At 46.5% G+C, this 16,979-nt stretch overlaps 2 protein-coding genes across 2 annotated transcripts in view; both read right to left on the bottom strand.

The window, feature by feature from the left end:
* Positions 1 to 16,465, bottom strand: part of SYMPK (symplekin scaffold protein) — a 74,489-nt gene extending 58,024 nt beyond the window's left edge. The window contains exons 1-3 of the mRNA XM_068250078.1: positions 16,364 to 16,465; positions 14,412 to 14,505; positions 11,562 to 11,627 (exon numbers count right to left, since the gene is read on the bottom strand). Of these exons, the coding sequence (XP_068106179.1) occupies positions 11,562 to 11,627; positions 14,412 to 14,486 (141 nt within the window). The 5' untranslated portion in view covers positions 14,487 to 14,505; positions 16,364 to 16,465. The remainder of the gene's footprint in view (positions 1 to 11,561; positions 11,628 to 14,411; positions 14,506 to 16,363) is intronic.
* Positions 1,082 to 14,432, bottom strand: CNKSR3 (CNKSR family member 3). The gene is made up of 3 exons (XM_068250079.1): positions 14,412 to 14,432; positions 11,562 to 11,627; positions 1,082 to 3,431 (listed from the first exon to the last, which is right to left on the bottom strand). Exon 3 carries the CDS (start codon positions 3,284 to 3,286, stop codon positions 1,760 to 1,762), a length of 1,527 nt encoding a protein of 508 aa, XP_068106180.1. The 5' UTR covers positions 3,287 to 3,431; positions 11,562 to 11,627; positions 14,412 to 14,432; the 3' UTR covers positions 1,082 to 1,759.
* Positions 16,466 to 16,979: the final 514 nt, after the last annotated feature.

A 16,979-nucleotide genomic window follows, 5' to 3' on the forward strand; every position in this document is an offset into this window, starting at 1 on the left:
AGCCAAATAGACCAGCAGGGCTGTCAGGCAACTGGTATGGTTTAAAACAAAGCAAAAATGGGAGCTTCCATATATGTCTCGCATCAGGTTCCCTTTAAAGACCATCTAAAATCCAACCTGACGATAGGTCCTAAGATAGCAATTTTCAGAATCCATGATGGGGATAGAATAGAGAGAAGTAACCTAATCAAGTTGAGAGCCATACATGGATTTGTGGAATGTACAATTTCTTCCGAGTCAGCTAGCTGGGATATGTTAGAACTTTCAACACTATTTAGAAAGTTTAAAGCACACCAGAAGTTAAAGGGATGCAGAGGTTGTCATATTTATTTCCTTTTAAACAATACCAGTTTCCTGGCTGTCCTGCTGCTCTATTTGGCAGCAGTAGTGTCTGAATCACACACCTGAAACAAGCATGCAGCTAATCGAGTCAGACATCAGTCAGAAACAGCTGATCTGCTGCATGCTTGTTTGGGGGGGTCTATGGCTAAAAGTATTAGAGGCAGAGGATCAGCAGGGCTGCCAGGCAATCAGCATAGTTTTAAAAGGAAGTAAACATGGCAGTCTCCATATCCCTCTCACTTGAGACACTTTAAAACGAAATGGGAGTCTTTCAGTACTTATAATAAGCAGTGAAAGGGGCAATAACAGTAGAACTCATTAAAGGGACACTGTAGGGGGGTAGGGGGAAAATGAGTTGAAGTTACCCGGGGCTTCTAATGGTCCCCCGCAGACATCCTGTGCCCGCGCAGCCACTCACCGATGCTCTGGCCTCGCCTCTGGTTCACTTCTGGAATTTCAGACTTTAAAGTCTGAAAACCACTGTGCCTGCATTGCCGTGTCCTCGCTTCCCCTGATGTCACCAGGAGTGTATAGCACAAGCCCAGTATGGTCTGTGTCTGCGCAGTACGCTCCTGGTGACATCAGCGGGAGCGAGGACACGGTAACGCAGGCGCAGTGGTTTTTAGACTTTAAAGTCTGAAATTCCAGAAGTGAACAGGAGGCGGGGCCGGAGCATCGGTGAGTGGCTGCGCCAACACAGAATGTCTGCGGGGGACCATTAGATGCCCCGGGTAACTTCAACTCATTTTCCCCCTACAGTATCCCTTTAAGCCCTCCCCCAAAATATTCATTTGCGTGATTTTGTACCCCTCTATATTACTTTTTCTGTTCTCTTTGTCACTCACTTTTTCTTTGTGTTTGTGCGCTATAAAATACTTGGCAATAAAGAGACACTTAAAGTGTACCCAAGATGACATATGGCATGATGAGATAGACAGGTGTATATACAGTGGCAAGCATACAGGCATCTATTCTGTACTTTTCCTTTTTCCCTGCCTAAAAGAAATAGTATTCAGCTATGGAACTGACAGTTTTTCCAAAGCAGATAACTGGGCTTCTGACTGCGATGGATATATACAAATGTCAATAGTTCATGTATTTTCTCTCTGGGATGCTTTAGACACTGCAATTGAGCAGAGACTATAAAACATTAAGTGTGCTTTGTAAATGTTTATACATAAAACCATGAGATTTCTAAAATGGTCATTTCGGGAGGAGGAGGACAGATCCACTTGTTTATCTCATCTGTTTATTTTCATCTCGGGTTCACTTTAATTGATCAAACTATGATGCAAACTAATAAACGTGATGTGCATATTCAAAAGTAGTTAAATGACACCAGCAACTAAAGAGTTTGGCAATTAGGCTGGCCATTGGCAAGTTCTTTGCTGAAGTAATCTTTAACAAGGCTGTTTCATCAGTCCGTGGTACCTCCTTCTTGATAAGGCATGGTGGCGCTGTTGTGCAGGTCTGTTCTAATAAAGTCACAGCTGCCCCTTATCAGTTCCATCCTTTTGAATAAATGCTTCTCATTTGTAGACCTAGTAAGAAAGTTCTGTGGCAGCATGTTCTCGTTTTTGATGGAAGCTATTCGCTCACTGCTGAAATATCTGGAAGGGGCATCGCTGCCCGTTTTACTCATAAATCTCCTGAAAAAGATTTCCGCCGGGGCTGCCGGCATCGATAAGGGTCGCCGTTTGGCGCTTATTGAAGATTTGTCTCTGAGTATTGCAGACTGTATATGCACGTCACATGGATAGCTACCGATCGGTAGCTGATCTGGATCTGCGATGGTGAATCGTCTTCTGCTCTCCTGATCGAGGAAGGAGTTTGGAGACTCGGAACCTTTCTTTCCAGGTTGTGCGCTTTGAGATCTGTTGTATTTCTCCTGCATATTTTTTGGAAAGTAAGGAATTCTAGGGGGTGGAGGAATGTAAAAATCAAGAATGGCAGGCTTCTCTTTTTTTGGCGACGAGAAGCTGCTCTCCTGCAGCTTTGGCTGTAGAAGTGGCGGCCTCCATCTTAAATTTTTTAACGGTGCCGGCGTAAAGTTGTAACTACCGGCAGGTCTCTTTTTCAACAGTAGCGTAAGTCCATCAACGTTTTCTCTAAGCCTCGCAACGAGATTTTTTAACTGCCAACCCACGACAGTTTGCTGATTAACTTGTATCACCTCGTCACCGGCGTGGATTTTTTGAGAGAAATCGGCAGGAGAATTCTCAGAAGTCCCCGTGATGACGTGCAAACCGTCGTAGGTAGATTTAATATACATCCCCAAGCCTTCCCCGGGTCTGATACCGGTGAGGTAGACTTCCTCTAGATGAGCACATGGACTTGTGACGGGATTTGTAGTCATTCTGTAAGCTTTGTCACACAGGCCGTCGAGGATCTCAGAGACGTTGACAACGGTGTCCTCCATTTCGGCAACCGTGGATTCCCGTTGAACGGCAGTCGTGAGGTCCAGGCATAGCTGGATTATTTGGTTCTTTGTTGACGAAAAATCTGTGATGCCCGAAAATGGAGTCCTGCTGATGCATTCTAACAAAGCTTTGGCCGAGCCGATAACTTCCATCACGGAGGAAAGGAACTCATTGGAGGGGCTGTAGGAAGTTGTTCCATCGTAGTAGGCACTTTTCCTTCGGTTCTCAACGTAGTTCTGAATGTCTTTGGAAGAAGATCTCAGTTTTAGCACCAGGTTTTTCATGTTGTCGGACTCCAAACCGTAATTCAAGGCACAGAGAAGATCCACGGCTTCCAGAATGAGGTCCTGATGACCAATTCTTTCAACGCCCAGATCTTCCAAATCCTGGTGTGTGATTTGCAGGAGCTGTTCACCATTTATGTTCTTCCTTTCTATAGAGGGGACGTACTTTTGTAAGGAGTCATCAAGCCCTCTCATCCAATCCACTACTTGCGCTGGGGTCCACGTGGTGACTGGGTCCATCCTTGCACTGGTGGAACTACAGCAGTTTATGTTATTTCGGTTAAAAGAAGTTTATATTTTCCGTTCATGCAGCGGTCAGGGCTTTTTTTTGTTTTTACATCAAACGTTAGACGTACACTTCAAATTTGTACATCGATAGACAGCCCTGCAAATCGAGTGACACGAGAAAGGTCATAAAGACTTGAGGTAAAATATACTTTATTAGATAGCTAGTCCATTACAATGTTAAAAATCAATCAAAAACCAACATAGGGAGGGAGCCTGGAAGTGGTGCTCATGTACAATATAATATAAACCTCGTAGGGGCTGATTCACAAAGTTTTTCTGTTGAGTTATCACATCATACTTATTAAAGAGAACCCGAGGTGGGTTTGAAGAATGTTATCTGCATACAGAGGCTGGATCTGCATATACAGCCCAGCCTCTGTTGCTATCTCAAACCCCCCTAAGGTCCCCCTGCACTCTGCAATCCCTCATAAATCACAGCCACGCTGCTGACAAACAGCTTGTCAGAGCTGGCTGTGTTTATCTCTATAGTGTCAGTCTGCTGCTCTCCCCGCCTCCTGCAGAACTCCAGTCCCCACCTGCATCCCTTCCCTCCCTGCTGATTGGAGGGAAGGGACAGGGGCAGGGACCGGAGCTATGCAGGAGGCGGGGGAGCAGCTGAGACTGACACTACAGATGTAAACACAGCCTCACAGCACGGCTGTGATTTATGAGGGATTGCAGAGTGCAGGGGGACCTTAGTGGGGTTTGGGATAGCAACAGAGGCTGGGCTGTATAGGCAGATCCAGCCTCTGTATGCAGATAACATTCTTTAAACACACCTCGGGTTCTCTATAAAGGAAAACTGAAGTGAGAAGAATAAGTTGTCTGGCAGCCCTGCTGATCTATTTGGCTGCAGTGGCGTCTGAATAACACCAGAAACGAGCATGCAGCTAATCCTGGTTGCACTTCAGTCAGAAACATCTGATCTGCTGCATGCTTGTTCAGGGTTTATGGCTGAAAGTATTAGAGGCAGATGATCAACAGGGCTGCCAGGCAACTGGTATTGTTTAAAAGGAAATAAATATGGCAGCTTCCATATCCCTCTCATTTCAGTTGTTCTTTAACTCACAAGTTCTCTCATTATCTAACTTAACTCAGGATTTTTCTCTCCTTAGCTGACTTAACTCATGGCTTATCTCTTAACTGGTGATTTATCCCTCCTTATCTGTTAATCTCTGTCTCTTTATTCAACTCATGCATTAGCTCTCCTTAAAAGGAACCCGAGGTGAGAGGTACGGTATATGGAGGTTGCCACATTTATTTCCTTTTAAACAATACCAGTTGCCTGGCAGTCCTGATCCCATGTCTTATACTAATACTTTTAGCCATAGACCCCGAACAGGCATGCAGCAGATCAGGTGCTCTCACTCAGGTTTTACTGGATTAGCCATATACCTGTTCCAGGGTTTTGACAGACACTGCTTATGCCAGACCAGAAGATCAACAGGGATGCCAGGCAACTGGCATTGTTTACAAGGAAATAAATATGGCAGCCTCCATATCCCTCTCACCTAGGGTTCCCTTTAAGGCCCGTACACACCTGTGAGGGATGTCACCCGTTGGGGATCGGGATCCAGCCCCTCGGGCGACATCGATGTGCTACAGTACAGATGCAGGGTCAGCTGTGTAGCCGACGACACGTTCTGTTGCTATGCAGGGAAGGGTGGGGAGGGCCTACTAGGCATCACATGGTGGGCGGGGCAAATGGTGGCACAGTGGACTCTCCCGTTGCTCAGCCAACAGATGGCTTGCAGGTCTGTGATCGGGTCTCCTGTACACACACCGGATTATCGACTGAGGCAGCAGTTATCGGCCGCCTCAGACGACATTGATCAAGCGTGTGTATGGAGCTTTACAGTTAAAGGGGCACTATGGCGAAAAATTTTAAAATTTTAAATATGTGCATACATTTACAAATAAGAAGTACGTTTTTTTTCCAGAGTAAAATGAGCCATAAATGACTTTTCTCCTGTGTTGGTGTCACTTACAGTAGGTAGTAGAAATCTGACAGAAGTGACAGGCTTTGGACTAGTCCAGCTCTTCATAGGGGATTCTCGGCAAGGCTTTTAAACAATGATGCTGGCCAGCCTCCCTGCTCCCTACACAGTTTTTTGGCAGTTGGACAAAGCAACTGCCATTCACTAAGTGCTTTTGAAAATAAATAAATCCCTGAGAACCCCCTATGAAGAGATGGACTAGTCCAAAACCTGTCGCTTCTGTGAGATTTCTACTACCTACTGTAAGTGACAGCAACATAGGAGAAAAGTCATTTATGGCTCATTTTACTCTGGGAAAAAAAAACTTTATTTGTCTATGTTTGCACATATTTTAGATTTTACAATTTTTCACCATAGTGCCCCTTTAAGGTGAAAAATAAGGAATCTTTGTGAATCAACCTTGATACATCTCACAGTGTTCTCCCCAGAATTTTTTTCCAGCCAGGTGGCATGAAATAGTAGCCGGGTGGGGCGAGTTGAAAATGCAGGGCAACTGTGCTTACAGCATAGGAGGAGGTGAGCAGATGACAGCCGGGTGGTCACCAAATCTAGCCGGGTGGAGCACCCGGCTAAAAGAGCCTGGGGAGAACACTGTCTCACCATTTGTAAGTCGGAATTCAAACCAATGTCTAGATAAGTCAGAATCACGATGACGCAAAACCCCAGAAAGAACATGAATTTGTGTGCAAATCAAGTGTAAGCATGCGTAGAAAATATTGCAATAGTAGCATAAAGGTGAGGGATGTTAAAGATCGGGTATAGCAGCCCAAAAGGACTATTAAAAAGTGCAATAGTGCGTATATATAAACAGGTTACTGAAAGCCAGCAGCATTCAATGAGGAAAAAGTGCACAAGATCAATAAGTGATGATTACCCAGATCGATTGACAATATGTGTCAGTTGATAAAAAAAAAGTGAGGATGCTGGAAATAAGAAGTTGCCATACACAACAGATGCATGTCATCTGTCCCAAGAAAGATCAGTAAGAATCCCGCATGCAAAGAAAAATCAACAACTTTGTCAATGTGTCAAAACATAAAAAGCGAGACAGCGCAGGAAAATTTGGGCGCACCGCCACAGGACGTAATGTGCAATACAGCTATAGCAGTGCTCTTTGGATGTTGCCAAAAAATGGAACCCAAATTACTATAAAAAAAAGTGTAGTTCGGCTGCCAGCAATAGCTAAATTACGTCTTTCCCTGGAGTCCATGGCGGCCTGGAGGGGGAATAGTAATTAACGCCGCCGGGACTGCTGCTGAGTCTTTCAATAAACAGATCAGTTCCAGGCAGAAGCATGGGGATCCCCGCTGGATTGCAAAAGACCTATGGCAATCCTCAGCAACAGGGAGGATTCTCATTGGCACATGGTGGACCAATGAAAAATCTCTGTTGCTAGGGAGCATTGGTCGGCTGTAATCCAATGGGTAGCCCGATGCTGCTGCTGGGCTCCAGTCTGTGAGCTTCGGGACCAAGCAGAAGGCAGCAGCAGAATCGGGGGTCACGTTAGTAGTGGTGATTGAACATTGCATACGGAGCGAATTCGCTTATCGTGCCGTTTGGCATTCCAAGTGGGAAGCGAGCAAAAATATAACCCATTCCAAGAGTGTAAACATGCAGAGGACTGATCACATGGAATGAGGCCCACATAGGTGTAAAGAGTAATAGAGTGAAAGTAGAAGCCAGCTTACCAGACAAGATGGCGAGAGGAGAGCGCCTTGCATCAGTATATCTGTAATTTCTGACTTATATAGGATTTTGTTTTTTAATTGATTTTCACATTGCAATGGACTAGCTGGCTAATAAAGTATATTACCGTATATACTCGCATAAAAGCCGAATTTTTGAGCACAAAAAATGTGCTCAAAAGTCCCCCCCTCGGCTTATATGCGAGTCAGCTGTGTGAGGCTGTATCACCCTCCCTCCACCGAGTGCCCCCCTTTGCAATATGCTGCCTGGAGAATACCGGAGATTACCGGGAACTGCTATTTCCAGCATGAAAGTGTCGGTCTCCCGCCAGCGGGTCCCAGCTGCCTGCTCTCTGATCAGTAGTGTTGCAGTTTGGTAGCGACGTTAGCGCCGGAGTTCCCTCATCAGCATGGTGTCCATCTCCCTAACCATGCCTGCAGAAATGTCCGTCGCTACTTGTGCGGGATCGCTCCGCTCATTAGTGCCATTGTGCAGCAGTGACGTCACGCCGGGGTTCCCTCATCAGCATGGTGTCCATCTCCCTAACCATGCCTGCAGAAATGTCCGTCGCTACTTGTGCGGGATCGCTCCGCTCATTAGTGCCATTGTGCAGCAGTGACGTCACGCCGGGGTTCCCTCATCAGCATGGTGTCCATCTCCCTAACCATGCCTGCAGAAATGTCCGTCGCTACTTGTGCGGGATCGCTCCGCTCATTAGTGCCATTGTGCAGCAGTGACGTCACGCCGGGGTTCCCTCATCAGCATGGTGTCCATCTCCCTAACCATGCCTGCAGAAATGTCCGCCGCTACTTGTGCGGGATCACTCCGCTCATTAGTGCCATTGTGCAGCAGTGACGTCACGCCGGGGTTCCCTCATCAGCATGGTGTCCATCTCCCTGCCATGCCTGCAGAAATGTCCGTGGCTACTTGTGCGGGATCGCTCCGCTCATTAGTGCCATTGTGCAGCAGTGACGTCACGCCGGGGTTCCCTCATCAGCATGGTGTCCATCTCCCTGCCATGCCTGCAGAAATGTCCGTGGCTACTTGTGCGGGATCGCTCCGATCATTAGTGCCATTGTGCAGCAGTGACGTCATGCCGGGGTTCCCTCATCAGCCTTGGTTTACGCGCTTGCTGTGTCTCATCTTTATGACGCCATCTAGGGGCATCTTGAGACACAGCAAGAGCATCACATAGGCTGATGAGGGAATCCCGGCGCTGACGTCACTACTGCACAACGGCACTACAGATCGGAGTGCAAGTAGCTGGGGACATTACTGAAGGCTTGGACCCGCTGGCGGAGCGATCCTGCACTAGTAGCCAGTGACATTTCTGCAGGCATGGAGGGGAGATGGACAGCTTAATGAGGAAACCCCGGCACTGATGTCACTGTACGGATCAGAGCCATCCTCCACAAGTAGCTGGCATGGTGAGGAGATGGCCACCTTCATGCAGGCCACAGCACTTGATCTCCTGGGCACATGCTGGGGCGCATCTGGCTAAGGAGTAGCCAAAGACATTTCTGCAGGCACAGATCATCTGGCGGGAAGACCAACACCTTCATGCAGGGAACAGCAGTTTCAGGTAATCTCCTGGGCACATTTGGGGCACATCTAGCTAAGGAGGGGAAATGCTTGATACAAGGAGGGCACAGCTGGGTACATGGGGATGTCTAGCACAGATGGCAAAGCTGGCTATGGGAGGGATTCTTTATACAGGGATCACATCTGGTGATGGGGAGCTGTCTAATACAGGGTGCAAATCTGGCTTATACTAAGTAAGGGGGATGCCCGATACTAAAGGCACGTCTGGCTACTTATACTATGGAGGGAGCTATACTGGGGAGGGGGCGATGGGGGGGGGGGGGGGGGGGGGGGGCTTATATGCGAGTCAATCACTTTTTCCTGCTTTTTGGGGGGAAAGTGGGTACCTGCGCTTATATGCGGGTCGGCTTATATGCGAGTATATACGGTAAGTCTTCCCTATTGAAAGCACAGTTATCGATTATTTACGGGGGTTTGTAGGGTTGTCTTTTTCTTTGTTGATAACCATTTTCAGGCTGCTTCCTTAGTTCCCTACTCTTCTGCTCTCCCAGTGCTTAGCGATCCCTCCCCAAGTCTAAGCAAGCCTTTGTCCTATAGCCCCTCCCCCCACGTAACAATTGCCACTCCCATCACAGTGTCCTTACACGCATGATTTTAACTTCATGTACTCCAGATGACCAAAGCCTTTAGACATTTATGTTATTTGAATACAGGTAGCACCGGTTAATGAACGAGATAGGGACTGTAGGTTTGTTCTTAACCTGAATCCATTCTTAAGATGGAACACTATGCCATCTCTGTCTTCTGTACCTCCTTTCTGACCCCCTCTGCCTCCAGAGCCTCCAGTGTGCCTCTCTGTGCCACTTCTGCCCCCTGTGCTTTCTCAGTCCCCTGTGCCACCTTGGGCCTCTTTCTTTGCCCCTTATGACTTCTCCCCCCCCTGCCCAGTGCAGAGTATGCACAGCAGACGCAGCCGTGCTTATACCACCTGCTACGGGCACCTCTACGCAATGAGTGACCACTTCTCATCCTCACTCTTCCCCCTAGTGCCGGCTTCTCCTGATCCTGTGATTACATCAACATGCAGGAGAAGCCGGCACTAGGGGGAGCCGTGAGAGTGAGAAAAGCAGGTGGGACAAGTGTTGTTGTACCTACTCTGCAAGCCGAAAGGGGCTGGGAGAACGCAGGACAGGAGTTCCCTGACAATACGACAGGTCATTTCTACGTCAGTGGTCTGTAAATCAGGGACTCGCTGTGCTTGTCCTAACCTTGTTCTATATCATTTTTTTAAACTATAAACACAAGAATATATTTTTATATAAAAGGATTCTCGTTTAAGACTAATTATTGGGGGTACTTACCTCGGGAGGGTCTTCTCCTGTTTTCTTCACCCTCCGGGATCCAGCGCTGGCAGCCCCTGAAAATACAGCTGACAAGCCTATCGGCTGTGGCACAGTAGCGACTGATATTTATCTTCCTGTCCCCAGTGCAGGACCCCTGCGCCGTAAATATTTACAACACTGGTGTTTGGGGGCTGCCAGATCTGGATCCAGGAGGGTGAAGAGGGCGGGGGGAAGTTTTTTTTGTTACAGATTCTCTTTAATTTAGTATTCTCCACAGTTGGTTCAATTTTTTATATAAGCACTAACAAGCCACAGTAGATATATACTTTCCTTACTATTATACAGCTAATTTAGATTAAACAATAACAACTTGATAAGATATATTATTTCTGGCAGCTATATTGTCGTTGTATATACACTGCACAAACCCAGGCAAGACGCACCCACCTATATTAATGCATATACACTACTCGATCCCAGCCAAGAAACACCCACCTGTTTCATTGTACATAAACTACCCAATCCCTGCTAAGACACACCTACCCATATCATCATCGTATATAAACTACCCAGGTCTAGCCAAGAAACACGACCTGTTTCATTGTACATACACTACCTAATCCCTGCTAAAACACACCTACCCATATCATTGTATATAAATACCCAATTCTAGCCAAGACATAACCACCTGTTTCACAATATACATATATATCAATAAAGGTCCGTACACACGCCGGACTGGAGGCAACAACGGGTCCGTCGTCTCCTCCCGCTGGGTGGGCGTTCCAGCGACAGTCCGGCGTGTGTACAGTCTGTCGGCGGACTGATACGGCTGAGAGGATCGCTCAGAAACAGCCGTATCAGTCCGCCGACAGTGCGTACACACGCCGGACTGTCGTTGGAACGCCCGCCCAGCGGGAGGTGACGACGGACCCGTCGTTGCCTCCAGTCCGGCGTGTGTACGGACCTTATATCTATCTATCTCAATTATGTCATCACTGTATATACACTACCCAATCCCAGCCCCCAAAAAACCTCACCTATTTCACTGTGTATATATACTATCCAATCTCTGCTAAGACACCCCTACCTATATCATTGTATATACAATACCAATTCCCAACCAAGGCTCACCCATTTGTATCAATATTGTATGGCAAATACTACACACCAGTCCCATCCAAAGCACACCCACTTGTATTGCCAATGTTTATTTACTGCCTGAACCCCATCAAAGTTTTTGCTTTGTTTAGTCAAACTCCACTATTACTTTCCCATCTGGAACAAATCCAAACATCGCAACATATACACAACTTCAACTCCCAATCGTTATTCACCCACCTGTGCTCATCATTGCATATAAACTACCCGCATGCCAACCAAGACTCACCCACCTGTGCTCAGCATTGCATATAAACTACCCGCATGCCAACCAAGACTCACCCACCTGTGCTCATCATTGCATATAAACTACCCGCATGCCAACCAAGACTCACCCACCTGTGCTCAGCATTGCATATAAACTACCCGCATGCCAACCAAGACTCACCCACCTGTGCTCAGCATTGCATATAAACTACCCGCATGCCAACCAAGACTCACCCACCTGTGCTCAGCATTGCATATAAACTACCCGCATGCCAACCAAGACTCACCCACCTGTTTTAGCATGGTGATCTTTGTTTCATTTGTGGCCAGTGCAGCCGAGTTCAATAACTCCACAACCTGAAGGAGAAAACGTAAAATCGGTAAGCACAAATAGCAATGTATAAAACCTGCAAATTCATGAAACCCAACACCATGACATGCCCCAAATCTCCCCTTCACATAACCCTGACACCCCATCTCCCCTTCATACAACCCTGACACGCTAACAACCCCATCTCACCCTACCCCCTCCAATACATGTCCCATCTCCCCTTTATAAATACCTGACACCCCCATTTACCGTTCCTATAACCCCGACACCCCCATTTCCCCTTCATATAGCCGTACCCCGCTAATACATGACCCATTTCCCCTTCATATAACCCTGACAACCCCATATCCCCTTTATATAACCATATCCCCTTAAGACACAACCCATCTCCCCTTCATATAGCCCTATCCCATTAATACACAACCCATCTCCCCTTCATATAACCCTGACACCCCCAGCTCCCCTTCATATAACCAAATCCCCCTACGACACAACCCATCTCCCCTTCATATAACCCTCACACCCCCAAACGCCCATCTCACTTTTATATAACCCTGACACCCCCACCCTCAGCACGGTGGCATAGTGGATAGCACTCTCGCCTTGCAGTGCTGAATCCCTGGTTCAAATCCCAGCCAAGGCACTATCTGCATGGAGTTTGTATGTTCTCCCCGTGTGTGTGGGTTTCCTCTGGGCACTCTGGGTTTCTCCCACATCTTCAAAACACACAGATAAGTTAACTGGCTTCCCCCTAAATTGGCCCTAGACTACGATACATACAAACACAGACAGGACTATGGTAGGGATTAGATTGTGAGCCCCAAACTGCCCCAGTATGAAAGGGACATGACTATGTACTCTGTACAATGCTGCAGAGGATGTCAGTGCTATATAAATACATAATAATAATATGGTAGGACATTAGACTATGACTATGGAAGGATTAGATTGTGTGCTCCTCTGAGAGCAGTCAGTGACATGACTATGTACTCTGTAATGTGCTACAGGAGATGTCAGTGCTATATAAATACATAATAATAATATGGTAGGACATTAGACTATGACAGGATTAGATTGTGAGCTCCTCTGAGGACAGTCAGTGACATGACTATGTACTCTGTAATGTGCTGCAGAAGATGTCAGTGCTATATAAATACATAATAATAATATGGTAGGACATTAGACTATGACTATGGTAGGGATTAGAGTGTAAGCTCCTCTGAGGACAGTCAGTGACATGACTATGTACTCTGTAATGTGCTGCAGAAGATGTCAGTGCTATATAAATACATAATAATAATATGGTAGGACATTAGACTATGACTATGGTAGGATTAGATTGTGAGCTCCTCTGAGGACAGTCAGTGACATGACTATGTATTCTGTAATGTGCTGCAGATGTCAGTGCTATATAAATACATAATAATAATATGGTAGGACATTACACTATGACTATGGTAGGATTAGATTGTGAGCTCCTCTGAGGACAGTCAGTGACATGACTATGTACTCTGTAATGTGCTGCAGAAGATGTCAGTGCTATATAAATACATAATAATAATATGGTGGACATTAGACTAGGACTATGGTAGGATTAGATTGTGAGCTCCTCTGAGGACAGTCAGTGACATGACTATGTACTCTGTAATGTGCTGCAGAAGATGTCAGTGCTATATAAATACATAATAATAATAGTATGGTAGGACATTAGACTATGACTATGGTAGGATTAGATTGTGAGCTCTTTTGAGGACAGTCAGTGACATGACTATGTACTCTGTAATGTGCTGTAGAAGATGTCAGTGCTATATAAATACATAATAATAATATGGTAGGACATTAGACTATGACTATGGTAGGATTAGAGTGTGAGCTCCTCTGAGGACAGTCAGTGACATGACTATGTACTCTGTAATGTGCTGCAGAAGATGTCAGTGCTATATAAATACATAATAATAATAGTATGGTAGGACATTAGACTATGACTATGGTAGGATTAGATTGTGAGCTCCTCTGAGGACAGTCAGTGACATGACTATGTACTCTTTAATGTGCTGCAGAAGATGTCAGTGCTATATAAATACATAATAATAATATGGTAAGACATAGACTATGACTATGGTAGGATTAGATTGTGAGCTCCTCTGAGGACAATTAGTGACATGACTATGTACTCTGTAATGTGCTGCAGAGGATGTCAGTGCTATATAAATACATAATAATAATATGGTAGGACATTAGACTATGACTGTGGTAGGATTCGATTGTGAGCCCCTCTGAGGACAGTCAGTGACATGACTATGTACTCTGTAAAGTGCTGCAGAAGATGTCAGGGCTATATAAATACATAATACCAGTAATAATATGGTAGGACATTACACTATGACTATGGTAGGATTAGAGTGTGAGCTCCTCTGAGGACAGTCAGTGACATGGCTATGTACTCTGTAATGTGCTGCAGAGGATGTCAGTGCTATATAAATACATAATAATAATATGGTAGGACATTAGACTATGACAATGGTAGGATTAGAGTGTGAGCTCCTCTGAGGACAGTCAGTGACATGACTATGTACTCTGTAATGTGCTGTAGAAGATGTCAGTGCTATATAAATACATAATAATAATAATAAAAAATTCCCCTTCATATAACCCCTGGCACATCACACATTCAGTTCCTTATACACCCCCGCCATATGACCCTGACACTCACACACCCCATCTCAGCCTTCTCTGACTCTAGACACCCTGCACAGTCGCTCATCTTTCAGCTCTATGTGCTGCACAGAAGCCCTGCATGCCATTCTCACCCTCTCTGAGGTGGACAGGACGTCAGTGACCAGCTCATCCTGGGAAAAAAACTGAGACGCCACACTGAGCGCCATGGCTGCACCTTGGCAATGTCTGAAAGAGGAACAGAATATCAGATGCTTAAAGAGGAAGTTCAGCGAAAAGGGGAAACAAATAAATCAATACATTACAAAGTGAGAAGTTAAAAAAAAAAAAAAAAAAAAAAAAATAGAAGAGAGACCAGGAAATGATGGAAATTCACCATGTCATTTGTTCATGTGGGGGTGGGGGTGGGAGAAGATACACAGTAATATCTGAGGTGGGGGATACACAGTAATATCTGAGGTGGGGGATACACAGTAATATCTGAGGTGGGGGATACACAGTAATATCTGAGGTGGGGGATACACAGTAATATCTGAGGTGAGGGATACACAGTAATATCTGAGGTGAGGGATACACAGTAATATCTGAGGTGGGGGATACACAGTAATATCTGAGGTGGGGGATACACAGTAATATCTGGAGAGGGAGATACACAGTAATATCTGAGGTGGGGGATACACAGTCATATCTGAGGTGGGGGATACACAGTCATATCTGAGGTGGGGGATACACAGTCATATCTGAGGTGGGGGATACACAGTCATATCTGAGGTGGGGGATACACAGTAATATCTGAGGTGGTGGATACACAGTAATATCTGGAGGGGAGGGGGATACACAGTAATATCTGGAGGGGGAGGGGGGATACACAGTAATATCTGGAGGGGGGACACACAGTAATATCTGGAGGAAGAGAGGAGATACACAGTAATATCTGGAGGGGGACACACAGTAAGGGTACTGGAATATCTGGAGACAAGTGGGATGCATAGTAATATCTAGGGGGAGGTGGGGGATACACAGTAATATCTGGAGGCAAGGGGGATACACAGTAATATCTGAGGGAGGTGGGGGATACACAGTAATATCAGGAGGAAGAGGGGGGGATACACAGTAATATCAGGAGGAAGAGGGGGGGTGCACAGTAATATCTGGAGGTAGAGGGGATACACAGTAATATCTGAGGGAGGTGGGGGATACACAGTAATATCAGGAGAAAGAGGGGGGGGATACACAGTAATATCTGGGGGGAGGTGGGGGTAACAGTAATATCTGAGGGAGGTGGGGGATACACAGTAATATCTGGAGGAAGAGGGGGGGGGGATACACAGTAATATCTGGGGGGAGGTGGGGGATACACAGTAATATCTGGAGAGGGGGGATGCACAGTAATATCTGGAGGGAGGTGGGGGGATACACAGTAATATCTGGAGGGAGGTGGGGGATACACAGTAATATCTGGAGGAAGAGGGAGATACACAGTAATATCAGGAGGAAGAGGGGAGATACACAGTAATATCTGGAGGGGAGGGAGATACACAGTAATACCTGGAGGTGAGGGGGACACAGAAATATCTGGAGGGGAGGGGGATACACAGTAATACCTGGGGGACACACAGTAAGGGTACTGGAATATACGGAGGGGACAGAGTAATATCTGGAGGGGGACACACAGAATATCTGGAGGGGGATACACAGTAATATCTGGAGGGGAGGGGGGATACACAGTAATACCTGGAGGACACACAGTAAGGGTACTGGAATATATGGAGGGAGGGGGACACAGTAATATCTGGGGGGGGGGGGGGGGGGGTCATGGAGGAGGAATACGTGCAGGAAGGGTGGACACAGTGATATCTGTCGGGAGAGGATATACAAGGAGGGGAGGTTATACTGACGACAGTCTCTGGAGAGGGGGGCGGCATGCAGATATCTGGGGTGGGGGCGATACTGAGACACATACGGGGGGGGGGATACGCAGTGATATCTGCAGGGAGAGGATACACAGGGGAGTGGAGGGGGGGTTATACTAACAATAATCTCTGGAGAGGGGGCGATATACCGATATCTGATGAGGGATACATACTGATTAGTGACTATTCTCTTCCTTCCCGATCTTGTCACAGCTCCGCCATCTTACCGAAGTGGAGGCTCCGCCCAGGCCTCATCTGCAGAACGACGCTTCCGGTCTCCGGGAAAATGGCGGCGAGAGACAAAACGTGATGCTTCCGGTGTTGTGTCTGATCGCGCTGCCCTAAAGAATACCATGCCGCACATGCGCAGTATCAAACCGTGTTCAGTTACACTGCATCACGCGATTTTTTTTCCATGGTGGTTTAGCACAGGCGCAGCTGCAGTAGTTTTATGCTGCCCGAGCTGCACAGGCTGGCTGAGGGTGCAGTGCTTCCTGTTCCACTGTTATTGGCTGACTGCAGAGTTCTTCCTGTGTCATGGAGGAGGTCACTGGTGACTGGAATGATGGATGCTTCACTGTGTTCCTCACTGCTGGATAAATCCTACTGTCTGGCCTGCAGCTTGTTAGAAAACGTGCTGGCAGCTTAGGGGTTAAAGACATTGGGTATCATTCATAAAGCATTTCCGCATGCGGAAATGCTTAACACCGGTGACTTTCCCGACCACTCAGCATAAGCCCCATTCTTAAAGGCTCTTTCCGCATGAAAAGGTGACAGAGCGATACATTT

Source organism: Hyperolius riggenbachi, chromosome 8, assembly GCF_040937935.1.
Source record: "Hyperolius riggenbachi isolate aHypRig1 chromosome 8, aHypRig1.pri, whole genome shotgun sequence".
Taxonomy (NCBI): Eukaryota; Metazoa; Chordata; class Amphibia; order Anura; family Hyperoliidae; genus Hyperolius; species Hyperolius riggenbachi.